At 38.5% G+C, this 26,822-nt stretch overlaps 1 protein-coding gene across 5 annotated transcripts in view; it reads left to right on the top strand.

Moving 5' to 3' along the window:
* ADAM28 (ADAM metallopeptidase domain 28) overlaps positions 1 to 22,372 on the top strand; it is a 74,981-nt gene extending 52,609 nt beyond the window's left edge. For 2 of the 5 annotated variants that reach the window (XM_047857548.1, XM_047857547.1), the window contains 9 exons: positions 492 to 651; positions 1,625 to 1,705; positions 2,014 to 2,092; positions 16,125 to 16,233; positions 17,260 to 17,338; positions 18,018 to 18,083; positions 18,594 to 18,659; positions 19,945 to 20,004; positions 20,802 to 22,372. In XM_047857548.1, coding sequence (XP_047713504.1) covers positions 492 to 651; positions 1,625 to 1,705; positions 2,014 to 2,092; positions 16,125 to 16,233; positions 17,260 to 17,338; positions 18,018 to 18,083; positions 18,594 to 18,659; positions 19,945 to 20,004; positions 20,802 to 20,822 — 721 coding nt within the window. In that variant the 3' untranslated portion in view covers positions 20,823 to 22,372. Of the gene's footprint in view, positions 1 to 491; positions 652 to 1,624; positions 1,706 to 2,013; positions 2,097 to 16,124; positions 16,234 to 17,099; positions 17,234 to 17,259; positions 17,339 to 18,017; positions 18,084 to 18,593; positions 18,660 to 19,944; positions 20,005 to 20,801 lie in introns of those variants that run through there. The other 3 variants (XR_007151857.1, XM_047857550.1, XM_047857549.1) reach the window with 3 other exon arrangements.
* The last annotated feature ends 4,450 nt before the right edge of the window (positions 22,373 to 26,822 follow it).

Below are 26,822 nucleotides of genomic sequence, written 5' to 3'. Positions count from 1 at the left end.
TGTGCCCTTCATGATGTTACAAGTCAATTCTCCTTTATCTTGAAAATGACCTTCATTCCCAAGTGTTTCTTTTGGTCTGTCATGGCTTCTCCAGCTCCAGCCACTGCATTCCAATAAGCCAAAATGAGGAAAAGACATATTCTTTCACGTAAGGCCACCTGCAAGAATTTGCACGCAAGATTCTGCTTTCTTGCAGTTGGCCGGAACTTAGTTAGGCACTTGGCCAAAAATTAGCTGCCCGAGAACCTGGGAAATCAGGATTTTGTTGTGTTTTGTTTTTTTTGTTTTTGAGTAGCAATGTTTCTTGTTACTATTCACTAGTTCTATTACCGAAGAACAAGGGGAACTTTGATACAAAGGAGAACTAGGAATCTCTGCTCTAGGGAGAAATGCCATTAATTAAATACGGATAGGGAGCTGTGTTACATTTGGGGAAAACTGCAATGTGGATCCTGGTGTTTTAACCGCAGAAAATTTTGGCTTTTCCTCAGTGATGCCCTGTGTGGGAAGTTGTTCTGCCAAGGTGGGTCAGATAATTTGCCCTGGAGAGGACATATAGTAACTTTCCTGACCTGTAAAATGTTCGATCCTGACGACAGCAGTCCAGAAATAGGCATGGTAGCTAATGGAACTAAGTGTGGACACAGGAAGGTAAGTTGAAAGTGTAGCTTTTAATCAAAATGTTCTTTGGTCTTGTTTTTTGTCTTGATGTTTGCTACTCAAGGCCTCCTTCTGTTCCACGGAGGACGGTTTTCAAAGCAATACTTATGCCATTCTTTTATGCATGCCTACATTCACCCCATCAGTATTATTTAACAAGCAACTATTATGTGCTTAGTACTAGGTTATTAAACCTAGGTAAATTTTATTGCCCCCAAATCAGTAGGGTCTCAATAAATTATAAGCCATTCTGATAATAATAAAGAGAATAATAAAAATACTACTTATTTTTAGATAAATGATAATTGTTTGAATATTCCAGATGACATGATATTAACATGTTTTCCATAATGTTTTTGTTTGGAATGGGTGCCTTGTATCATGTGTAATGCTTAGCTCAGTGCTAAATATTTGTCTCAGGAGTGGACTGAAGGGGTAGATGAACAGAATGACCCATGAGGAATGAAGTCAAATAAGGAAATATTCTCTAGAGAACTTTCTAAATATTTAAAATAAATATTATCTAGATCCCATATTCTTATTTGCAAAGGAATGTTGTGATTTCCCTAATAAAAAGGTCAGTTTGGGGGCACCTGGGTAGCTGAGTTGGTTAAGCATTCGACTTTGGCCCAGGTCATGATCTCAGGGCTTGTGGGTTCGATCCCCGCGTTGGGTTCTGCACTGATAGCTCGGAGCCTGGAGCCTGCTTGGGATTCTGGGTCTCCCTCTCTGTCTGTCCCTCCCCCATTTGTGCTCTGTCTCTCTCTCTCTCTCTCTCTCTCTCTCTCTCTCTCTCTCAAAATAAAAAAATAATAATAATTTTAAAAAATTTTTAAAAAGGTAAGTTTGATAACAATAGTAGTGGCTAATAATATAAGACTAAATTCCAAAGGCTGAGCAATTTGCAGAACTGAAGCCATCAGGGATTGATGTGAACTCAGTGTTTTTTTCACATCACTTTCAGGTTTGCATTAATGCAGAATGTGTGGATATCGAAAGAGCCTACAAATCGACCAACTGCTCCTCCAAGTGCAGAGGGCATGCCGTAAGTTTTGAAAACGTTTCCCCAAGCTCGCCGAATCTTTTGGAAGTTCGGGTCAGTCCTGATGATGCTGAAGTACCGTTTCAGCGCTGAATGATACTAAGTCTGCCTAACCGCTCAATAGTTTGGTTCGATGAAAAAAATTTTCTTCCACGCATGTGGTATTGAAATTCCCATGATGGATCCATACACTACGGAGGTAGTTGCAAGGGTGCAGAGCAGGGGTTAGTCCTTCTTCCGAACGGATGAACAGGCTCCTTGGGTTGGTGGTCAGCCTAGTGTGGAAACTGACAGGATCACTGCTTGTCTAGGTGTGTGACCATGAGCTCCAGTGTCAGTGCAAAGAAGGATGGGCCCCTCCTGACTGTGATGACTCCACAGTGGTCTTCCGTAGGTAACATTACGCGTCTTGCTCTCCTCTTCCAAGCTTGTAGTTCGTAGTACATTAGATTTTGTCGCCTTTTTTTCTCTCCTCTTGGAATTCTTGTTCCGTAAATATTGAATCTAAAATATTAATCTTCAAGGTTTCTAACAACTTTTCAATCATATTTTCTAGTCCTTATGCTCCTGCTCGACATACGAAAAGATCTCCTCAATTTTTAGAGCTGCGATCTTATTTTAATTTCCCCCATTTTCTCGCTTTATGATTATTCTGTTTTCATAGCGGGCTTGGCTTAATGTGTAGATATAGAATCCTCATAAAACTCTCTAAGAATCTGGCTTCGGTTATTTTTGTAGGTTCACTGCTGTCCCTTGAATCATCTCTAATTCTTTTGAGTTTGATTGATCTGTCTTTCACCCTGTCTCTTATTTTACTGTGCTGTTTTTTTTTTCTTCAGAATATGGGACCCTTGTTGAATGTGGGATTAGGCTGACTCGAATTAGCTTGCATGGGTTTTCTTTGTATGTTTTTGTGCTTGTTGTACCTCCTGATACCTCTCTGGATGGGACATCTGGATGTGAGCTCTATCGGTAGATAGAGAGACCTCCCTCTAGGACTTCGGAGTGGTAAGCAGCCAGGGTGGGGAATCCTCACCTCCAGTCGCCATGGTGAAGAGTACTTGGCCCAGGAGAGAGTTCTTCATTGCATTTACTTCCCGAGAGAGCTGCTTTTTCTCCACGCTCTTTCCTTGATCCTCCCTTTTCTGTCTCATCTACTGTGGGTATCTGCAGTTAGCCTCCATTCTGTTCCTCAGGCTCTTGAATCCCCCATTGCTTCTAGAGAGCAGTTCTTGGGTCTTTGCCCAGAGGCATAGCCCACTATTATTCTGCATACACAAGGGATGGGGGTGCAGGTGGGGACGGGCCTGACCAAACCATCTGTTCCAAGTTCAGATTCTCTGTGGGCTTCCCAAGAAAAAAAAATGGCATCTACTTCTGACGTTTGGGCTATTTTTTAAAAAAATTGTTGGTTCTGGGGTGCCTGGGTGCCTCAGTTGGTTAAGTGTCTGACTGTGGCTTAGGTCATGATCTCATGGTTCATGGGTTCAAGCCCCGCATCAGGCTCTGTGCTGAACGCTTGCTCAGAGCCTGGAGCCTGCTTCAGATTCTGTGTCTCCTTCTCTCTCTGCCTGTCCACCACTTGTGCCCTGTCTCATTCTGTCTTTCAAAATTAAATAAATGTAAAGTTAAAAAAAAATTAAAAACAATTACTGGTTCTTTGCCAGACTTCTCAAGAAAGAATAGCATTTACTTCCGATGCTTAATTATATATATGCTTTAATACATATATATATATATATATATATATATATATATATATATATATATAATTCTGATGCTTCTGAGCTATAATTTACTTTGTTTCTGTCCACCTAAATCCCCTAAAAATCCTTTTAAACTATGACTTCCCTCATGTTGAACTTTGTTTCTTCTCTTGATTGGCTAAATCACTTCCATTAGTAATTTCTTCTTTCTTTTTACATGAAATTTAACATTTTTAAGGATTTAACTCTGTTGCTAAGTAGAAAACATGAATAGCGGATAGGATTGGATTAGATTTTTTAACTCCCAGTTTTAACTTCATGACTCTTGAGAAGTAGATACTGATATTCAAAGTTCAAAACCTGAGGCTACCCTTATTTTGTTTGTTGGTGTCGTTAAATAACCCCTTAACAATAATGTTTCTTTTCTCTTAAATGTTTTTAGAATTGCTACTTAATGAAAACCAGTCATCATGTTATGCCTGGGTAATGTTTTCTTTTTATTATTTCCATTGTTTGACAGTGAGGTCTTTCAAAGTGAGGATTTGATTCTTCAGTTCCAGGAATGTGTCTATTATTACAGATTTTAAAATGGATTCTGTTCCACTTCTTTGGTTTCTAATTCAGAAATATAAATTATTTGTATCAAGTATCTTGACTAGGTGACCTTATTATCTTTTTTTTTTTTTTGGCATTGTCTATTGCCTGTTATTTTGGGGAAAGTCTTTCAAAATTATTTTCTGTAAAATACAGTGAATTTTTGGCAATGTTAAGACTCCTATTTATTAGTTATAATGACATTTTATTATATTTTTTTTAGTTATAGTGACATTTTAAAATATTCAGTGACATTTTTGAGTTTCCTTAAAGCACTTTTTTTTTTAAAAAATCTTTATTTATTTTTGAGAGAGAAAGAGAAAGAGAGCACAACAGAGGAGGAACAGAGAGAGGGAGACACAGAATCCAAAGCAGGCTCCGGGCACTGAGCTGTCAGCACAGAGCCCAACATGGGGCTCAAACTCACGAACTGTGAGATCATGACCTGAGCCTTAGTCAGATGCTCAACAGACTGAGCCACCCAGGCACCCCTCCTTAAACCACTTTCATATCATTCTATTATCTTCTCATTTCATGTCTTCTTTTTTTATAATCTGTTGTCATTTTGTTCAGAAGACCAAGCAGATGCCACCCTAAATTTACTTTGACTCTTTATAGCTTTTATTTCTGAAAGCATAGATTCTATATGTATTCTACCTCTGCATATTATTTTAAACCTAATCTTTTTTTATATTTTTATGCTTTTTCCCCCTCAATTGCATATCATCCAATAAAGGAGAATAAACTCCAACACACATTGTTAAAGTATTTCTTGAAAACTTTAAATCCAAGGACTGGTGACGCAAAGATACATTATACTACATCAAATTTATATCTTAAGGGAATCAAGGAGGCAGCTGGAGTGGTTCATGATACAATTTGGGACATTTTTCTCCGAATCACTTATGCTCCTTGTTAACACCACTGTGTCAAGATTCAACTTCATCCGTTAGGTTTTCTTTTTGTTTTGTTTTTGTTTCCATTTCTGGTACTACCTCTGACCCAACTGTCACGGAAAGCCTCCACCAGACTGGTGAAAGTCCTCTAATTCAGGAAAGTGTCCTGTCTCCAAAAGGACAGACCTCAGCGGATAGTTTTCATGATATCCAGGCTTCGCATCTCAACCTGAATGAGAAAAATTACATTTCTATTTTTATTAAATTCTAACTAGAATTCAGAATTTTCTACGATTACAGGGATGTAAGGCAACAAACCACCATGGTATTAGTAGTTCCCATGACTTTGTCACCCATACAAATCATATATATTTTTATATCACATTGTGGTTGCTGCATAAATCTTTATTTTTTAAAAATTTATTTATTTAAATTGAAGTTAGTTAACATACAGTATAGTGTTGGTTTCAGGAGTAGAACCCAGTGATTCATAACACCCAGGGCTCATCCCAACAAGTGCCCTCCTTAACGCCCATCACCCATCTAGCCCATCCCCCCACCACCTCCCTCCAGCAACCCTCAACTTGTGCTCTATTGTTAAGAGTCTCTTATGGTTTGCCTCCCTCTCTGTTTTTATCTTATTTTTCCCTTTCCTTCCCTTATGTTCATCTGTTGTGTTCCTTAAATTTCACATATGAGTGAAATCATATGATATTTGTCTTTCTCTGACTGACTTATTTCGCTTAGCATAATACACTCTAGTTCCATCCATGTTATTTCATTATTTTTTGATCACCAAGCAATATTCTGTTGTGTATACACACACACACACACACACACACACACACACACATATACACCATATCTTCTTTATACATTCATCAGGTGATGGACATTTGGGCTCTATCCATAATTTGTCTATAGCTGACAGTGCAGCTATAAACATCGGGATTTCCCTGATGATGAGTGATGTTGAGCATGTGTCTATTAGCCATCTGGATGTCTTCTTTGGAGATGTGTCTGTTCATGTCTTCTGCCCATTTCTTCACTGGGTTATTTGTTTTTTGGATGTTGAGTTGGATAAGTTTTTTTATAGATCTTGGCTACTAATCCTTTATTCAATATGTCATTTGCAAATACCTTCTCCCGTTCTGTCGGTTGCCTTTCGGTTTTGTTGATTGTTTCCTTAGCTGTTCAGAAGCTTTTTATCTTGAGGAGGTCCCAATAGTTCATTTTTGCTTTTGTTTCCCTTGCCTGCGGAGACTTGTCTAGTAAGAAGTTGCTGTGGTCAAAGAGGTTGCTGCCTACATTCTCCTGTAGGATTTTGATGGCTTCCTGTCTCACATTTAGGTTTTCCATCCATTTTGAATTTATTTTTGTGTATGGTATGAGAAAGTGGGTCCAGGTTCATTCTTCTGCATGTCACTGCCCAGTTTTCCTAATACCATTTGCTGAAGAGACTGTCTTTTTTCCATTGGGTATTCTTTCCTGTTTTGTTGAAGATGAATTGGCCATGCATGTATGGGTCCGTTTCTGGGTTCTCTATTCTATTCCATTGATTTCTGTCCGTTTTTGTGCCAGTACCATACTATCTTAAGATTACAGCTTTGTAATATAGCTTGAAGTCCAGAATTTTCATGCCTCTAGCTTTGGTTTTCTTTTTCAACGTTACTTTAGCTATTTCGAGTCTTTTCTGGTTCCATACAAATTTTAGAATTGTTTGTTCTAACTCTATGAAAAATGCCGGTGTTATTTGGATAGGGATTGCACTACATGTGTAGATTGTTTGGGGTAGTATAGACATTTTAGTAGTATTTGGTCTTCTAACCCATAAGCATGGAATGTTTTTCCTTTTTTGTGTGCGTCTTCTTCAATTTCTTTCAGAAGCTTTCTCAAGTGTTCAGTGTACAGACCTTTTACCTCTTTGGTTAGGTTTATTCCTGGGTATTTTATGGGTTATGGTACAATTATAAATAGGATCGATTTCTTGATTTCTCATTCTGCTGCTTCATTATTGGTGTATAGAAATGCAACCAAATTCTGGACATTGTTTTATATTCTATGAATTTGCTGAATTCATGGATCAGTTCTAGCAGTTTTTTGGTGAAGCCTTTTGGGTTTTCCGCATAGAGTGTCATGTCATCTATGAAAAGTGAAAATTTGACTTCCTCCTTACCGATTTGGATGCCTTTTATTTCTTTTTGTTTTCTGATTGATGAGGCTAGGACTTCCAACCCTATGCTGAATAACAGTGGTGACAGTGAACATCCCTGTTGTGTTTCTGACCTTAGAGGGGAAGCTCTTGGTTTTTCCCCATTGAGGATGATATTATCTGTGAGTCTTATGATTTTGAATTATGTTCCTTCTATCCCTACTTTCTTGAGGTTTTTTATCAAGAAAGGAGGCTGTATTTTGTCAAATGCTTTTTCTGCATCCATTGAGAGGCTCATATACTTTTTATCCTTTCTTTTTACAATGTGGTATGTCACATTGGTTGATTTGTGAATACTGAACCAGACCTGCAGCCCAGGAATAAATTCCACTTGATTGTGGTGAATCATTCTTTCAATGCACTGTTGAATTCAATTTGCTAGTATCTTGTGGAGAATTTTTGCATCCAGTTTTGCCAGGAATATTGGCCTGTAATTTTCCTTTTCAGGGGGGTCTTTGTTTAGTTTTAAAATCAAGGTAATGTTGGCTTCATAGAATGAGGTGGGAAGCTTTCTTTCCATTTCTATTTTTGGGGGTCAGTTTGAAAAGAATAGGTATTAACTCTGCTTTAAATGTCTGGTAGAATTCCCGTGGGAAGCCTTCTGGCCCAGGACTCTTGTTTGTTGAGAGATTTTTGATAACTTATTCAATTTCTTTGCTGGTTATGTGTCTTTTCAAATTTTCTATTTCTTCCTGTTTCAGTTTTGGTAGTGCATGAGTCCCTAAGAATTGATCCATTTGTTCCAGATTGCCCAGTTTGTTGGCGTATAATTTTTCATAGTATTCTCTTAAAATTGTTTGCATTTCTGTGGTGTTGGTTGTGATCTTTCTTCTTTCATTTGTTATTTTATCTGTTTGGGTTTTCTCTCTCTCTCTCTCTCTCTCTCTCTCTCTCTCTCCCTTTTGATAAGTCTGGCTAGGGGGTTTATCAATTTTGTTTCTTCTTTAAAAAAACCAGCTCTTAGTTTCATTGATCTGTTCTGTATTTTGTCTCTTTGTTTGTTTCTATATCATTTATTTCTGCTCTAATCTTTATTATTCCCCTTCTTCTGCTGGCTTTAGGCTTTATTTGCTTTTCTATCTCCTTTGGATGTAAAGTTAGACTGTATATTTGGGACCTTTCTTGCTTCTTTTTTTTTTTTTTAATTTTTTTTTTTTTACGTTTATTTATTTTTGGGACAGAGAGAGACAGAGCATGAACGGGGGAGGGGCAGAGAGAGAGGGAGACACAGAATCGGAAACAGGCTCCAGGCTCTGAGCCATCAGCCCAGAGCCTGACGCGGGGCTCGAACTCACGGACCGCGAGATCGTGACCTTGCTGAAGTCGGATGCTCAACCGACTGCGCCACCCAGGCGCCCCCCTTTCTTGCTTCTTGAGATAGACCTGCATTGCAATGTATTTTCTTCTTAGGATTGTCTTTGCTGCATCCCAAAGGGTTTGGACTGTCATATTTTCATTTTCATTTGCTTCCATGTATTTTTTATTTCTTCTTTAGTCTCCTGGTTAACCCATTCATTCTTTAGGAGAATATTCTTCAACCTCCATGTATTTGAGGGCTTTCCAAACTTTTTCTTGTGGTTGATTTCAAGTCTCATAGCGTTGTGATCTGAAAATACGCATGGTATGATCTCGATCTTTTTGTAACTGTTGAGGGCTGATGGCTACATGAATCTTTAAGTATGACATATATGTATCTCTAGTTTGAAATTATGGTGGTTATTAATCTACCATTAGATCTTATAATTTAGGGCTTAAAAAGAAGCAAATATTTAACTATATCACAGATTGTTTTATAATAGTTTGACAAGTGTATTCCAACATCATTGGCTTCCTTTTTAGTGCTATACATTTTATTAATGAATTTAAAAACATTCAGGGAGGGGCGCCTGGGTGGCTCAGTCGGTTGAGCCTCCGACTTCGGCTCAGGTCATGATCTCACGGTCCATGAGTTCGAGCCCTGCGTTGGGCTCTGTGCTGACAGCTCAGAGCCTGGAGCCTGTTTTTAGATTCTGTGTCTCCCTCTCTCTCTGCCCCTCCCCCGTTCATGCTCTGTCTCTCTCTGTCTCAAAAATAAATAAACGTTAAAAAAAAATTTTTTTAATAAAAAAAAAACATTCAGGGAAAGGTCTTACAGGTTTTATCAGATTTCCAAAATGATCTGTGGCACATAAAAGGTTAAGATCCCTGCTCTATAGTATGGCCATATATAACCATGGGCTTTCAAGCTTACTTAATTAAAGCCATTTTTCAGTAAAATTTATACAGAAAACATATAAAGAGATACATTCCATATATTATTTATATACATTTATACTATAAGATATATATATGTAATATAAGTTACAAAATGAGTATTCATACAATGCAATCTGGGCAAAGGAACAGAGCATTGCCAGCAGTCCAGACATCTCCTCCCTTGGCCCCAGACCTGTCCTAATGTCCTCTCTCCTTCTGAAGGTTAACCCTTTCCTCTATACCATGTTTTCAAAATCATCCATGCTCTTCCATGTATCTGAAATTAGTTTATTTTTGCTATTGTGCATAATATCACAATTTTGTCATGTATTGGTGTAATTATATATCTATATATGTATATATCTATATCTATATATCTATCTATATCTATATATCGATATCGATATTGATATAGATATAGATAGATATAGATATGACAATTTCCTTTCTTACTGCTTTTATGGATACTTCAAGGCGATGTTGAAAAAAATTTCCATAAATGTTATCATTCAAGTCCAGTTTTTTAAATGCTTATTTATTTTTGAGCGAGGATAAGTTGGGGAGGGGCAGAGAGAGAGACAGAGACAGAGAATCACAAGCAGGCTCTGCGTTATCAGCACAGAGCCCATGTGGAGCTCGAATTCATGAACCTTGAGATGATGACTGGAGCCGAAATCCAAGGTCGGAGGCTTAACTGGCTGTGCCACCCAGGCACCCCACATTCAAATCTATTTATCTTAACTATGTCATACCAAATTGTTTCCGGGGTGGTTGTACAAATTAACACTCCCAGCAGCAGTGAGTATAAGTTCCTATTGTTCTACGACCTTTAAGCCATTTGCCATTGGCAGATAGCAAATTTTAGCCCTTTTGGCTGTTTTTGTGACGGCATGTTGGGTTTTCAATTTTGCTTTCTGTAACTACTACCACTCTGAATAATGAAAGAACATTTCCTTATCTTTTGGCCATTTGGATTATATTTTCTGTGAAGTATTTGTTTAAGCCTTTTTGTATTTCTAGTGAGTTGTCTCTCCCCACCTTTTTATTCACTTGTATATGTTTTAATATTATATTTTTCATATAAACTATTTTCAGTTATATATGTTAAAAGTAACTTCCCTCCTTCTGAGTTTTCTTATGCTTTTTGTGGTGTTATGTGATTATCAGAAGTTTTTAATGCAGTACAGTCCATTTTTTCATCATTTCCTTATTGTTAGTTGTGTGTGTGTGTGTGTGTGTGTGCCCTTTTTAAAGGAAATTTTCCCTACTCTGAAATTGTGAATATATATTTGTGTATTGTCTTCTAAAAAGCATTATTTTATTCTCTTTTCAAATTTAAGTCTCTATCTGAAATTGTTTTGTGTATGATGCAAATGTTTAATTTCATTTTTATCCCAGATGGATGCCCAATGGTCACATCATCATTCATATGATCATCTTTCCCTAAGGCTCCACAGTGACACTTATCTAATAAAGCAAGTGTTCATATATGTGTCTTTCTGGGATATCTGTTCTTTTCTGGTGGTCCTATTTATCTGTGTACTAGTATGGCACTCTTTTACCACCAGGTCTTTGAAATAATTTTGATCTAGGTGGTCCTTTAACTCTGTTCTTCATGAATGATTTGGTTAGTAGTTTTTTGTACGTTCACATATATTCTCAAGTTACACACACAATTCCTGTTGGGATTTTCATTTAACGTAGACCACATCTGTGGTCTCTATGGGAACAATGAGCACATATAAGCTGTTGAATTCCGAATCTATTGACAAAATGTCTATCCGTTTATTTAGTTTTTTCTTAATTTTGCCAGCTAATACTTGATAGCTTCACCACAACAATTTTGCATGTATTTTATTAGGTTTGTTTCTAGGAAATTAAGTTTTACTGTATATATTTTTTTCAATATATGAAATTTATTGACAAATTGGTTTCCATACAACACCCAGTGCTCATCCCAAAAGGTGCCCTCCTCAATACCCATCACCCACCCTCCCCTCCCTCCCACCCCCCATCAACTCTCAGTTTGTTCTCAGTTTTTAACATTTACTGTATATTTTAAATGGGCTCTTTTGAAAAATATTTTTCAGCTATTACTAGAATATAGAAATTCAACTAATTTTTGTATATTCATTTTTGTGCCAAGCACCTATACTACCTCTCTTAATAATTCTAGTAATTTATCTGTAAATTTTAGCAGATTTCCTACATAATCATATTATTTCAGATAATGACAGCTTTGTTCGTATCTCTCTAATCTTTACAATTTTAATTTCTTGTATTTGTTTTCCTTTACTGAATAGAGCCTCCTGTACAATGCAGAATAGAAATAGTGATAAAAAGTTTCTTTGTTTTTCTTCCGATCTCAAAGACTTGCAATATTTTGCCCCGGTATCTGAAGGTATTCTGTACATATTTAGATCTTCTTCAGATTAGGAAAATTCACTTCTATTCCTACTTTGCTGAGAATTAAATTAAAGACATTTTCTTTCTTTACTGGGTGAGATTTCTGACCCCTTTATACAGCTAGTATTTCAAAGTAAATTGATTGATATGTGAACATGTATTTAACTTTGCAAACTTTGGCTAAACTCAACAAAGAAACAGTATTGATGGATGATGTTTGCTATTTTATGTCCGTGAGTGATACTGACCCGTAATTTCTTTATACTGTACTTGCTCAGTGTGGTGTTGTTATGTTATGTTATGCATAGAAAAGGAATTAGAAAATATTCATTTTTTATATTCTCTGGAAGACCTTGTGTAAGAGTAGAAGAGCCGATTTCTTTAGTAGTTATAAAACCCTTCAGGTTTTTAATGTCTTCGTATATAAATTTTGTTATATTATGGTTTCCTACACAGTTTTTCTGCTTTATCTAAATTTAATTTGGCCATCACATTTACTTTTTTTAAGTTTATTTATTTATTTTGAGAGAGAGAGGGCATGAGCAAGTGTGAGCAGGGGAAGGGCAGAGAGAGGGGGAGAGGAAGAGTCTCAAGAAGGCTCCACACTGTCAGCGAAGAGCCCAACGTGGAGTTGGACCCACGAACCATGAGACCATGACCTGAGCCAAAAGCGAGTTGGATGTTTAACCGACTGAGCCACCCAGGCTCCCCCTCACTTTTCTTTCTATCAATGTAATCTGTAGAATCGTTTTTTTCTCTTTTTGAATATCATCCAAATACAAATTTTCAATTGTTGTTATTTTTTTATTGTTTTTCTTTTTTTTTACATTTTGTTTGCTATTTCAATTTATACTGTAATTTATCCTATTCCAGTCCCTTTCCTTAAGTTTATTTTGTCTTAAATAAATTCTCGAAGGGGATATTTGGTTCATTAACTTTCAGCCCCCTTTTTCAATACATTTTTAAAAAAATTTTTTTTCAACGTTTTTATTTATTTTTGGGACAGAGAGAGACAGAGCATGAACGGGGGAGGGGCAGAGAGAGAGGGAGACACAGAATCGGAAACAGGCTCCAGGCTCTGAGCCATCAGCCCAGAGCCTGACGCGGGGCTCGAACTCCCGGACTGCGAGATCGTGACCTGGCTGAAGTCGGACGCTTAACCGACTGCGCCACCCAGGCGCCCCTTCAATACATTTTTTGAGGTTTATAAATCCATACATTTTTCTCTAAGACCTCTCTGAGTTGTCGCCCATTTGCTAAACGATATTTTCATTATCGTTTGATGCAAATTATGTTGTGTTTTCCATTTTCTCTCTTCTTTGGCCCTTGAAATGCTTAGACATATGTTTCTTAACGTGTGTGCTTATTCAGACTTTCCACATGTTGTTAAATTAATACTTAACATAATCCCATAAGGATCAGAGAAACTACTAGGGTAAGAATCTGTTGATATACGTGGAGACTTGCGTGCTGCGTGGCTCGGCATGTGCCCATACTTGTGAGTCTTCTGTCTGTGCACACAAAAATATGTATTCTACGGTTGTTCTGTGCAGCATTTTCTATGTTTGTGAGGCCGCCTTTGTTCACCGTGTGTGCGTGTATCGATCCCTACTGATATCTTGTTTGTTTGTGCTGTCAGTTACTGAGCCAGGAGTCTTAAAATCCCTCACTATAACTGTGAATTTGGTTATGACTTCTTGTTCTACCAGTGCTTATATATTTTGTGACCACGCTACTATTACATAAAAGCTTAGGATTGTTATGTCTTCTCAGTGAACTGGCACTTTAATCCGCATGCAATGCTTCTGTGTATCTCTGGTCTTCTTCTTTTACAAGTTTTTTTTTTTAGTGTTTGCTTCTTTTTGAGAGAGAGGAGGACAGTGCACGAGAGGGGGAGGGGCAGAGAGAGAAGGCGACAGAATCCAAAACAGGCTCCAGGCTCTGAGCTGTCAGCACAGAGCCTGAGGAGGGGCTTGAACTCACAAGCCAGGAGATCATGACCTGAACCCAAGTCGGCCGCTTAGCTGACTGAGCCACCCAGGAACCCCTTCATGCTTTTTAAAGTCTATAGTAAGACTAATATAGCTGTACCAAATTTCTGTTGGTCTCCTTTGCATTGGCATAACATTTTTCCGTACTTGTACTTTCATTCTTTCTGAAGCATCGCGTTTTATATCTGTCTCTTGTTTTTGAAAAGTGTGGAAATATACACATTCTTAAAATTTTAGTCTTAAGATATATATTTTTAAACCAGGGTACTTAGTCCGTTTAAATTAAAGGTAACTACTGATATACTTGGGTGTAATCTACAATCATATTATATGATATTTATTTGTTCTCCTGTTCTACGTTCCTTTTTCTCTTCTTCCTTGCTTTCTTATGGACTTACTGAGGATTTTAATCATTCCATTTTTCTTTTTATTAATTCAGAGATTATATATTTATTTTATATTATTTTAGTGGCCATTATGAAAATATTCATTTTATTTGGTGTTGTAAAAAATCGACATTACTTTTTAGAAAAGTTTTGGGTTCACAGCAAAATTGAGCAGAAAGTAGAAAATCCCCATATACCTTCTGCCTCGCCATCCTTCCCTGACGCAAAGCCTTCCTCACAATCAATATCCTCCACCAGAGTGGTACATTGTCACAACCGATGACACACAATTGTCACTCAAAGGCCATAGTTTAAATTCGGGTTCATGCTTGGTTTATTTACTTTTCATTCCTTCCTGCATTTCTGAACTTCCAAGACCAGGATCATTTTCCTTTCTGTCTTTCTGGGTTCCTGCCCTCTCACTAATCTTTCCAAGGTCATTTTCCCCTATTTTTTAAATTTAATTTTCTTAATGTTTGTTTATTTTTGAGAGAGAGGAAAAGCACGAGACAGGGAGGGGCAGAGAGAAAGGGAGACACAGAAGCTGAAGCAGGCTCCAGGCTCTGAGCTGTCAGCCCAGAACCCGACGCGGGGCTCGAACTCACGAACTGCAAGATCATGACCTGAACCAGAGTTGGACACTTAACCAACTGAGCCACGGAGATGCCCGTTCCCCAATTTTTTTTCAAATATTGCATAACTTTGACAACTTTTGTGTTTTTTTTTTTTTCTGGAAAAATGTCTTAGTTTCTCTTAGTGGGAGAGTGAGCCTGAATTTCCCAGACCGGCATTACCAGAAACAGAAGAGTGTATTTTCTCTTCAATTATTTCCATCTTCAAATGCATACCTACTTCCAATTATGATACTTCTCATCTGCCTTATACCCCAGCTTTCTCTGCAGACCTTGTCCTTTCAAATTAGGGGTGTTTGTGAAACAGTCAATTTCCTCTTTATTTCTTCTGGTGCCATGTTAGTCTTCCGAAAATAGTTACAATTTTAATGTTAGGGCCAGTCCTTTCTTTTTTTTATTCTGAATGTATCTATACCATATTCAACACAAACCCTTCAGAATTTTATTTCCTTTGGCCTTTTGGATCGGAATTGTTATGCAAGGTGGAAAATATTAGATGTTTGTCATTATCTTAAAATTCTGCTTCTGACATATTTGCCTCCGTCTGCATATATGCGTGTTCACACTTGGGAGTTTTTCTCGCATTTCTGCAAAATTTAATCTTATGATTGCTCTGCTGAGCTCTAATAAGAAAGCAGTAGTTGTTTGCACCGCCCCCTCACACTTGTACCTCCTGGTCTCTGAAGCTTCTGACTATTATAAGAGAAATTAATGTCTGCGGTAGCAAAAGATTGAAGTTGCCTTCATTACTTAGATCAGGAATTAAAACAGAGGAAACACCATCTAGAGCCAGGAAACGTGTTCAAATCATGCCGCAGTTCACCGGGTCACATAATCTCTTTTCTGTCCGTAATCATTCTGCTCTGGAGCCAACATCAGTAAGACACTCGCTTGTGTCGCTCTCAATTCTGGTCTTCGTGTCTTCACTCCTTATTTGCTACCGACAGGAATATGATCTCAAGCCTTCCGTTTCTTTTTCTCTGATTCCAAGGCTGAGTGTGAAAAGTGTGCGACTCCTTTTCTTATATCTTTTTCTCTGATTCCAAGGCTGAGTGTGAAAAGTGTGCGACTCCTTTTCTTCCATCTCCTGACTTCGTATCTCCTCTCCTCTCCCAGCCCTACACTTTCCAGAGGTTAGAGACGTCGTGCCTCTCTATCTGCATAACATTACAACACTCAAGATCAAAATGTGTTTTTATTTTATTGACTATTAGAGATTTTCCAGGGAATGCGTGTTTTGGACGGGGCGGGGGGGGGGGGGGAACGGGAGGTGGAATTTGTGATGAGAAAAGAAATAAGGACTAGAGTGATGCATATTTGTGAATTTCTCATGCCCTCACCAGCTCTGCTTCTCTTTGTTGCAGACTTCTCCATTGTGGTCGGGGTGCTGTTCCCCGTGGCTGTCATATTTGTGGTGGTTGCTATAGTAATCTGGCACCAAAGCCCCAGACGAAAGCAGAAGAAAGTCCAGAGGTAGCCTTCTATCTTGCTTTGGGGACTTTTTGGCCTCTAATTTATTTTAAATTTAAGGAGCTGACCCAAATTCTCAAAGTTAATTAGGGTTCCCTTCGAATACTCTGAAACGAGTCCAGATGCATTTTTTCTTGGACCAGATGCTGGGTGTCAGTTTTACTGGGAAATCCTGCACAATAAGACATGTCTTTTTGTGTTGATCGCTGTATTTATAATTAACAAATATAATTAATAATATAATTAATAGTTATTCTATTTATTTTATCTATATATTCTATTTATTTATAATTAATAAATATAATTAATAATATAATTAATAGAGTTATTCTAACTCTCATCATTAAGGATTTTACACCCATTTTAGGAATATAATGTGTAACACTTATCGGTCGCTAGCTTATGACACGTGCTGTGCTAAGTCTTTTTGCATTCATTATCTCTAATCGTCACAAGAAGGTTGTGAAGTACTAACTGTTAATGCCATTTTATAGATGAAAAGGTATTGTATATTAATTCTTACAACACTCTTGCAAAGCCAGGCACTTTACACTTGTCCTAAAGTGGAAGCAAACGTTCAGAGAGGCTAAAAATATGTTCAAAGTTTTACAAAGTAAATCGGTGGAATCTGGATTTCCACCTAGATTGCCTTGTCTTTCAAACACGGTCTTGACACTGTAGCGTCTTTCTAGCATTTTTAAAACACCGACTTACTCACATGTAATGGGTTTTCCTAAATATTGAGTGACTAAATCATTAATGAAATAACATAATTTTTACAACCGTTGATTCAGTGCCATCGTTATTAGGAATTCAGGGCTCTGTAGAGAATCACAAAGAAAATTCGTGGTGGTGATTATGAATTCCAGGACAAGGAAACCTTAAGAATGTCCTAGAGAACAGAAGAAAGGCCAGTCAATGACCAAAGATGATGCAACAGGCAAAGGAAATTGGCAAACTTCTCTTGAATGTCCTCATCATGGTGAAGGAACTGCTAAGTCAATGTATATGATATGCTTTCATATACAGGCCAGCATCTACCACTGGCACCAGGCCTCGCAAACAGAAGAAGAACCCACAGACGGAGAAGGCTGTACGACCCCAAGAGGTGAACCATAGTTGGTACTGTGTTTGCCTTGGGCCCCGGTTCATGATTCTCTCATTGTCTCTTCTATCGCTCCTACTCAGCGGCGTTTTACAAATCCAGTCCACCGGTTAGTATATAGTAAGAATTTGGGGCTCCGTAACTACACATTCAGAAATTTCTCCTTTGCCTTTGTTTTAAATCCCAAAGAGTCTTCCCAAAATGCAGAGGCTCCTTGCTGAAGTTCACAAATGCAAAGAAGTAAAGAGAACAAGGAGGGCAGACTCCAGATCTCTCTCTCTCTCTCTCTCTCTCTCCCCCCCGCCCACACACACTGACTGTAGGTGGACCCTTTCCCTTTTGCAAATGTCCCAATAAAGACAACGATATGTATAGTTCCATGACAGCATATATAATATGTATAACCCTTAAAGCCCTGGCTGTGTCTTGCAAGTTTAGAAATTCGGGTAGAGGTTGGTTAATGGCAATGCCATTGGCCGTGATGTTTAATGGAAACTTACCTGTCTCTAACAGCTCTGGTTACAGCAGAATGCAGCAGCGGGGCCACTGTGATTTCCTGTCTGGTCTCTTGTGTCATCTCAGTTTCTGATCTCCCGTGTCTTGAGAGGACTGCTTATTTGGAAGTTGAACTTAGGAAACCGATCATTTCATTTTAAGATATTATTATTATTATTATTTTTAGATGACTCAGATGAAGCTCCATACACCTGATCTGCCAGTAGAGGGCACTGAGCCTCCAGCTTCTTTTGTGAGTTAGCAACCTCTCTTAAATATTGCTTCCAATCTAATCGCAGGGAAATATTAGCAAGAGACATAACCCACGATAGCCCATTGTTTCCTTAGAAGAATGTGAAAATCTGTGCGTATATTTATATGAAAGCTAGATTTTCCTGCAAAACTTTTTGAAAATGCAAAATGTGAGAAGGTGGGCTATTCCACTACATTCCTACGTTTAACCTCTGAACCTGAATTATGGTGGTCGGAAAAGTTGGTAACTTAATACGAGAAGAGTAGAAATCTGCTGTATAGAGTGCCGTCTTCATGGTCTGTCTACTGGCGCTGAGCTTATTTCTGAATCGCACGTGCATACCTAAATGAAAGCACTTGAACTTACAGCTTTAGATGATTTGCATGGGCAGGATCATGAGTTCACCATGTCTAGAAATGATTGAAGCCTTTCCATTCAGCACATCTCTTTTCAAGGCCCCATCTTTGCATTATTTTTTATTTTATTTTATTTCTTTTACCTTTTCACTAGCTAATTACGAAGCCAGATTTCCCACCGCCCCCAATACCTACAACCGTGTCCACTTCCTCTTTCCTTGTAAGTATCAGGTAGTCACTAGTGACTCCTTAAATGTCATCTGGGCTGGATGTGAATGGCGTCTGTAAATCTATAGATTCTTTCTCAGGATATGTGCTCCCTAGGTCAACCTGAGGTATTGTAGCACACAGGTATATCTGAGAAAGCAAGGCCTACTTACTATCTATAAATTAGTATGGGTATTAATTTTTTGTTGTTAAAAATAATTCTTTTATTTTATTTAAAAAAATTTTTTTTATTATATGAAATTTATTGTCAAATTAGTTTCCATGCAACACCCAGTGCTCATCCCAAAAGATGCCCTCTTCAATGCCCATCCCCTCCCCTCCCCTCCCTCCCACCCCCCATACGTTAAAAATAATTTTACTGTTACATAATCATCAAGAAATGATGACTAGTTCTGCTATAGGAGGTAAACAGTGTCCTTCAAAGGATAGTTCCTAGATGCTTACTTTGGAGAATATAAAATTTTATTATAAATTATAATTTACTTTTTAATATGATATAGACAGAATAAGCCCTATATTAGCCACAATTGTCTGTGGAAGATAGGATATTAAAAAACAGACCAGGGGCACCTGGGTGGCTCAGTCGGTTGGGCGTCCGGCTTCGGCTCAGTTCATGATCTCGCGGTCTGTGGGTTCAAGCCCCGCATCAGGCTCTGGGCTGACAGCTCAGAGCCTGGAGCCTGTTTCGGATTCTGTGTCTCCCTCTCTCTCTGCCCCTCCCCTGCTCATGCTCTGTCTCTCTCTGTCTCAAAAATAAATAAATGTTAAAAAAAATAAAAAATAATAAAAAAATAAAAAATAAAAAACAGACCATATGTAGGCAAACCTGCAATAAAAGTCAGGCACTACGAAGTAAAAAGTAGGATTCATTCACTTGAGTAATTACTGAGCACATTGTTTCTTCATACTTGGTACCCTGTTGTGGGTAAATGAGAAAGAACTAAATTTTTTTTTCAAAAAGTTTACATGCTTAGTGTGTAAACTAGTCATATACATATAGAGCACTTAATTCCTCGCGTATTTTTTTGCACCAAAGCAAGTCATACAAATGAGAAGAATGTGGTCAAAAGGGAAATGAATGGGGTCAGATTAATTTAAAGTAAGAAAAAGATCCATTGACTATGTGGTTAGAATTTGAACTCGACCCTGAAAGTTGGGTAGAATTTAAATGAGTGATGGGGAGGTAAGGAATGATTTAAATTAGGAAATAAATATACTGAAGATTGGAAATGCATAACATTTCTAATGACCTACTATTATTTTTGTCCCTAATATAGTATGCCACAAAAGTGCTTCCCTCTACTGTTTTTAAGGATAAAACAACGTCAACACCTAAGGTAAGAGATCAATAGCCAAACTGTTGTAATCTCGTCACACTCCTACTATGAAGGAGAGAAGTTCTAACCATGTCTTCCTGGAAGATGTTCGCTAAGAACAGTGTTTGTATGATTATAGGATAGGAGCTAAGATGTCTTCCTTCTTTTTTAAAAAATTTTTTAAAAGATTTTTTTTAAGTGTATTTATTTTTGACAGGGAGAGAGAGAGAGACAAAGCATGAGTGAGGGAGGGGCAGAGAGAGGGGGACAGAATCTGAAGCAGGCTCCAGGCTCTGAGCTGTCAGCACAGAGCCCGACGCGGGGCTGGAACTCATGGACCGCGAGATCGTGAACTGAGCCGAAGTCGGACGCTCAACCGACTGAGCCACCCAGGCGCCCCTGAGATGTCTTCCTTCTAAGTTTGGTCAAACCCAAGAGGAAGATGGAAGGGTTTTATCTGGAAAGGGATGATGATCCTAATACTCGTCATTTTCTCAGAAATATATCCCAGGGAAGTGAGATAGAGGACATTTCTCATAGAATAATCATCCGATGTCTCATAAGTTTTCTGTTGGTCCCTCACCTTCTTCATATTATACTAATTAGTCAGATGGATATTTGGATCGCAGTGTGAGGTTTTTCTCACTTTCTTTCCCTACCTTCCCATGTTTCCACCCCTTCACTGTGATATATCAAATAATCTATAAAATAAGATGTGTGAATACACAGAATTTATTTTAATTTCTTAAGAGTTCAAAAGTTATATAATATCTAAATTTTTGGAATAAGTTGATCATTTAAGAACTTGTCTTTTTCAGGGTTCCAACCCAAAGGTCTGAAGCAGCAACTAAGCAGGTGGTGGGTAATAATCAACTTAGAGGACTGGACAGTCTGGACGGAAGAGAAATGTACTTACTTTCTCCTTATTATTTGCTCTTGATACCCAAGGATGTTAACATTTCTCTCTTTCTTTCTTTCTTTCTTTCTTTCTTTCTTTCTGTTTCTGGATGGGAGAGGGTCTGGGAGTATGTTAACATTTCTTGATTCATGTTCTACTTTGAGGAGATGAAACAAAAATTTTCTAGAGAGACATACTCGAGAATCTTTGTATGAATTTAAGATTTCTATTCTCCATATTCATGGGAAAGAAGATGATTCTAAACAAAGAGCTATGAATCTGACGTGTCTAATTAGATGACTTTCCTAGACACCCCCCTCTTCTTACTGTTGTATTGATTACTAGTTCCTCAAATATTTTGAGTATCTTGATGTTCTCATTTAGTAAGAAGTAATTTACTCTCTACTTAAAGCCAGCAAACAAACAAATAAAAACCCTGAGTAAATTACAGGAAACTGAGAGGGATGGAAGAACATTGTATATTCATCATTAGATAACTAGCAACATCTTGATTGTTTTGACAATTAACCTGTCAAATTAGAACGCTGACAACAAAATCATATAAACATTCTCTGATTCATATAACATCTTTTTTCCTACACCATTTATTGCAATCCTTATTAGCTATGTCATTTGAAGTTTACTATAAGTGAATAAAACTTTATTAGTTAATTTTTTTTCCCAGAAATTTGTATAATTCAGTTACTGGCAAGGTTAAAGTGAACTTTGCTTTCTAAGTAGAGAAAGTTTTAGTTACATAAATTCATAATGTAAACCAGAGGTTATAAACTGGTAGTTTGCAGGACATATCTGGACTACAGAGTTGTTTTATTTGGATGGGATGATTTTGGTCATAACGTATTTTAAGATGTTTTGAATGCACTGCCAATATTTAAAAATTGGGAGATCTTGCATAAACATCCAGAGTTCCAGCTTTTTAAAAGTAATCAAATGATTTGGCAGCCCTGGAATCACATTGCCCACAGCAACCATTAGTCTAGTTGACTGGTGTTGGCATAAACATTATTGGTTGCCTTCCTTGCTTTCAGAACACCAGTTTTATTCAGCTGCCCATGTTTTAGAAAAGGCACTCCAGACTCCATCTCCAGAATAAATTGCTATTACTGTAAAGCAGTCATAATAATCGTATTTCCTTTACTAGTGCTTGATTTGGTAAGTGTATGACTTCGCTCTTTTTTGTTCTGTTTTGTTTTGCCGATGACACAAGAGAAAAGATACCTTAGGAAATTTCTACCAAATATATTCTTCTGGCTGTCGGCATCTGGATAGCCTAGCTGGTATTGTTGCAACCATGTTGCGATTATGAGGGCAAGGCTGATATACTCAGTAAGATAGAGCAGAAAGGTAAAAAGAATAAAACCTGGTCTCTTGATGATGTCATTGAACTGGTAGATTAATAACTGTTGAATTTACCCTATACTTTATTGGGATTTCCTGTTATGTGATCAATAAAATTTGCTTGCTGTTTAAGCCATTTCAAGTTGGGTTTTATTTTCTTCTTTTCTTTTCTTCTCTTCTCTTCTCTTCTCTTCTCTTCTCTTCTCTTATTTCTCTTCTCTTCAAGAGACAGAGCATGTGCACGTGAGCAGGGGAGGGGCAGAGGGAGAGGGGGAGAGAGAATCTGAAGCAGTCTCCATGCCCAATGCAGACCCCCAATGTGGGGCTTGAGCCCGTGAACCGTGAAATCATGACTTGAGCTGAAATAAAAAATTGGATGGCTTAACTAACTGAGCTGCCCAGGTGCCCCCCCCCCCCCGATTTTCTTAATTGCTGCAGAAGTCATCCTATCTAATAAAGTAGCTGCTACCATTATCGGGGCACATGCTTTCCATGTGGGAAATTAGGGCCACTTAATCTTCACTGTTTTGTTTGTTTGTTACACTTGGCCCGTTTAACAACTTCCACCATGGACCTGGTCCCATACACCTTCCTTTCCATGGGGGACTTTACCCACCAGAAATTTGTTTCCTCTCGCAGTGTGAGTTTCTATATAAGCTCATTCTGGCCTCAAAAGTGAAACTCAGTCCTCAGCAAACCCAGAATCCATCTGTCAAATCACTCCTATTATAGCACCCTTTCCTTCCATGTGGGAGTACACTAAAGAACACATTAAAAAGTATAGCTTTATCTGTAGGGTGAAATTTCAGAAGACCTTGCCCTAACCCAGAAAGAAATCCCTATTTCCCATAAGGCCATAGTCTTACTTACGACAAGCCTATGGATCTTTCCTGTATTGTTTATTTTATTTCTTTGTTTGTTCTTCGGTTTTTGTTTTCATTCCTGTCCCTATCTCACTCTTTTTATTTTTATTTTATTTTATTTTTTTTTAAATTTTTTTAACGTTTATTTATTTTTGAGACAGAGAGAGACAGAGCATGAAGGGGGGAGGGGCAGAGAGAGAGGGAGACACAGAACCGGAAACAGGTTCCAGGCTCTGAGCCATCAGCCCAGAGCCTGATGCGGGGCTCGAACCCACAGACCGCGAGATCGTGACCTGAGTTGAAGTCGGACGCTTAACCGACTGAGCCACCCAGGCGCCCCTATCTCACTCTTTTTAATACTGATAAAATAGAAATCCTTCACTTAGGAATCTCCAACTAGCTACCGCATGACCCAAGCTAAAAATCAAACATCCGCTCTCAAGAGGAGGCATCTGAACTTCTCTGTAAATTCTGAAATGGTGGCCGTAGGTGTCTAATGCAGAGAACTCACAGCTCCTTATGAAGACAGATACCTCGAGGACAATGCTGGTAAGGTGATTCTCTTATCCTAAGACTTTGAACCCAAGCCCTGCCGACTTTCCTACTGAGCTAAACTGTGGGACAATTTAGACAGTTCAAAGCAAAGACTTTGATTTCACGGTCCTGTTTTCCAAATTAGATCTGCCACTTAACCAACCTTAAGAGAATTCCTCGATGTGACGTTTAAAAAATCTTTAATGTTTATTTATTTTTGAGACAGAGAGAGACAGAGCATGAACGGGGGAGGGGCAGAGAGAGGGAGACAGAATCAGAAGCAGGCTCCAGGTTCCGAGCCATCAGCACAGAGCCCGTCACGGGGCTCGAACTCACAGACCGCGAGATCGTGACGTGGGCCGCTCAACCGACTGAGCCACCCAGGCGCCCCTCGATGTGACGTTTAACCACCTCGAGTATGCTACCGAACCTGCTTGTATAATTGGTTATTTTTACTTTCTCCGCTTTAAGATGATAGATTAAACTATGGTCTTTTTCAGGTACTGTATGGCTGGTGTAGCATGTGGTTTCTCTAAATACTCCTTAGCACCTCACCAAGTTACTGCTTTTTATGAGTTTTGAAAATGTTTTTAACTTTGCATGAAATGACCAAGTTGTGTGAGGTACGGGTGACAAAGAGCACACCTTTTAGCTGCAATCAGAAATTGTGGACAGGGTGAAACTGTATTATTACTTAAGTGAGTAATAATGCCACTTATACGGTAACGACTTGAGGGTGGCCTCTGAGCGACAGACAGCGTGGAACTGCACATGTCAGGCCAACAACACGGAAGGGACTAATTCTGCCAATGAACATGCAATGAGCTCAGGAACAGCCCCCATCCCAGGTAGACCTCAGCTGCTATCTGATGAGAAAAACAGAAGCAGAAGACTCAGCTCCGGTTTGCCCAGATTCTACAAAAATAGAAACTATGAGAGAATAAATACATGTTCTTTTCAGCTGCTGTGGTTTGGGGAAAGTTTTTTGTGTTTATTTATTTATTTTGAGAGAGAGAGAGAGAGGCAGAGAGAGAGGAAAAGAAAGAATCCCAAGCGGGCTCCGCAATGTCAGCGCGGAGCCCGACACAGGGCTCAATCTCACGAACTGTGAGACCACGACCTGAGCTGAAATCAAGAGTCGGACACTCAATCAACTGAGCCACCCGGGTGCTCAGGTTTGGGGAAATTTGTTATTCAGCAATAGATTAACTACTGCAAAGGAGTAGAGATCAAATGTTTTGAATATTCCAGACAGGTTTAGATAGAATTAACCACTATCTTTAATAGGAATTCCATAATCTCAATTTTTTTCTCTATATATATTCTTTTTTACTTATTCTTCTCTCTCTCTTTTTTTTAAGAGTATCAATGATCTGGGGCGCCTGGGTGGCTCAGTCACTTAAGCCCCCAACTTCAGCTCAGGTCATGATCTCACGGTTGGTGAGTTCGAGCCCCACACTGGGCTGTGTACTGACAGCTCAGAGCCTGAAGCCTGCTTCCAATTCTGTGTCTCCCTCTCTCTCGCCCCCTCCCCTGCTTGCACTCTCTCTCTCTCTCCCTCAAACAATAAACATTAAAAAAAAAATTGTTTTAATAAAGAAAAAGTATTGGTGATCTGTTTGAGATCTCTGCTATCCAGTCTTCTCATATATCATGTTCTCTCTCAGATTTGTTCGCCTGTTTCCTTGGCATTTTTGAAGAATTCCTTAAGTTGATCTTTCGAATTTCCGGTTTTATGTTTTATACTGTCCGTGCTCCTTTTTACTAATTTTACGGCATTTTTTCGTTGTTTCTCAAGTTTGCTCCACAACAGTCTCTTCTTTCTTATCTTATGTTAGTCGTGTAAAAGCCTGCTAATGACCTAGTTTTGCCTTTGGTTTCCAGAATTTTACTTTTAAAATTCAGTTGACAAAGCAACTTCTGTTTAGACCTTGTTGGTGCTTCTCAAAGTATTTTTCAAGAGTGTGTCCTTCTTCAGCCGCTTGAGTACTATGCTGCCGGGATGCCAGACACACGATTGTTTTCACAGATGTGGCACTGCCACTTTCCAGTTGGGTCCCCTTCATGTCCCGAAAGTTCTGTCCTGACCTGTAATATTCTCGCAGTTTATATCCTTGTCAAAAGAATCAATCGCTTCAGCTAAAGAACTTCAGTACGCTAACATCCTGAGTGTAATCTGCAAATAAGTTGGGCCATGAGTAAATCTTCCATGTTCTCCTCGGCCCAGATTCTCTTTGCTTTTTAGCTAAAACCATCTACTGGGGCCAGACCAGGAGTGGCTGACCTTGTCGGTGATACTGAAACCTACCTCATCAGGCTTTCAGGCTTCATTAGGGGAATGCCTCCATCGACAAAATCTGCAACCATCTTGGCGTATCTGCTCTTGAATTTGCCCAGTTTTTTCTGTTGCTTCCAGAAAAAGACCTTCCCTTGCCAATGACAGCTTTAGACATTGCTTAGCAACTAGCCCCGGGCAGTCTGTTATGCTGACATCACTAATACAATATCACTATTATTATCACGCTAAGTCAGGAAAATTGTTATAGAAGCTAAATCCTTAGGCAGAAGGAAATTTTGGTATGTAATTTACATGAAGGCATCTCCTTGTTGATATTTAACTCTTCTCTCTCTCACACCTCGTGTTGAAGTCCAAACTCTTTTTTTTAAATCCATTTAAAAAAAATTTATTGTGGTGAGAGCGCTTGACATGAAATGTACCCTCTAACAGATTTTTAAGTGTACAATAAATACAACATTGTTATCTATAAGCACAATGTTGTGCAGCAAATCTCTAGAGCTTCTTTTTCTTACACAATTGAAATTGTATGTCCGTCGATTAGCTGCTTTGCTTCTATGAGTTTGCGTGTATTAGATACTACATGTAAATCAATTCAGATAATATTTATCCTGCTGTGACCGGCTGATTTCATTTAGCATAATGTCTTTCAGGTTCACCCACGTTGTTGCATATGTCAGGATTTTCTCTCTTCTTTAAGGTTGAATAGTACTCCATTATACGTATACGTCACATTTTGAAAAACCCATTCATCCACTGATGGACGTTTACATTGTTTCTACATTTTTGGTATTGTACAGAGTGCTGCAATGTACATGCGGATTACAGATAATTCTTCTGGATTCTGATTTCGATTATTTTGGATAAATATCTGGAAGTGGAATTGCTG

This window comes from Prionailurus viverrinus, chromosome B1 (genome assembly GCF_022837055.1).
Source record: "Prionailurus viverrinus isolate Anna chromosome B1, UM_Priviv_1.0, whole genome shotgun sequence".
NCBI lineage: Eukaryota > Metazoa > Chordata > Mammalia > Carnivora > Felidae > Prionailurus > Prionailurus viverrinus.
This window is presented reverse-complemented; position numbering and strand designations above follow the sequence as displayed.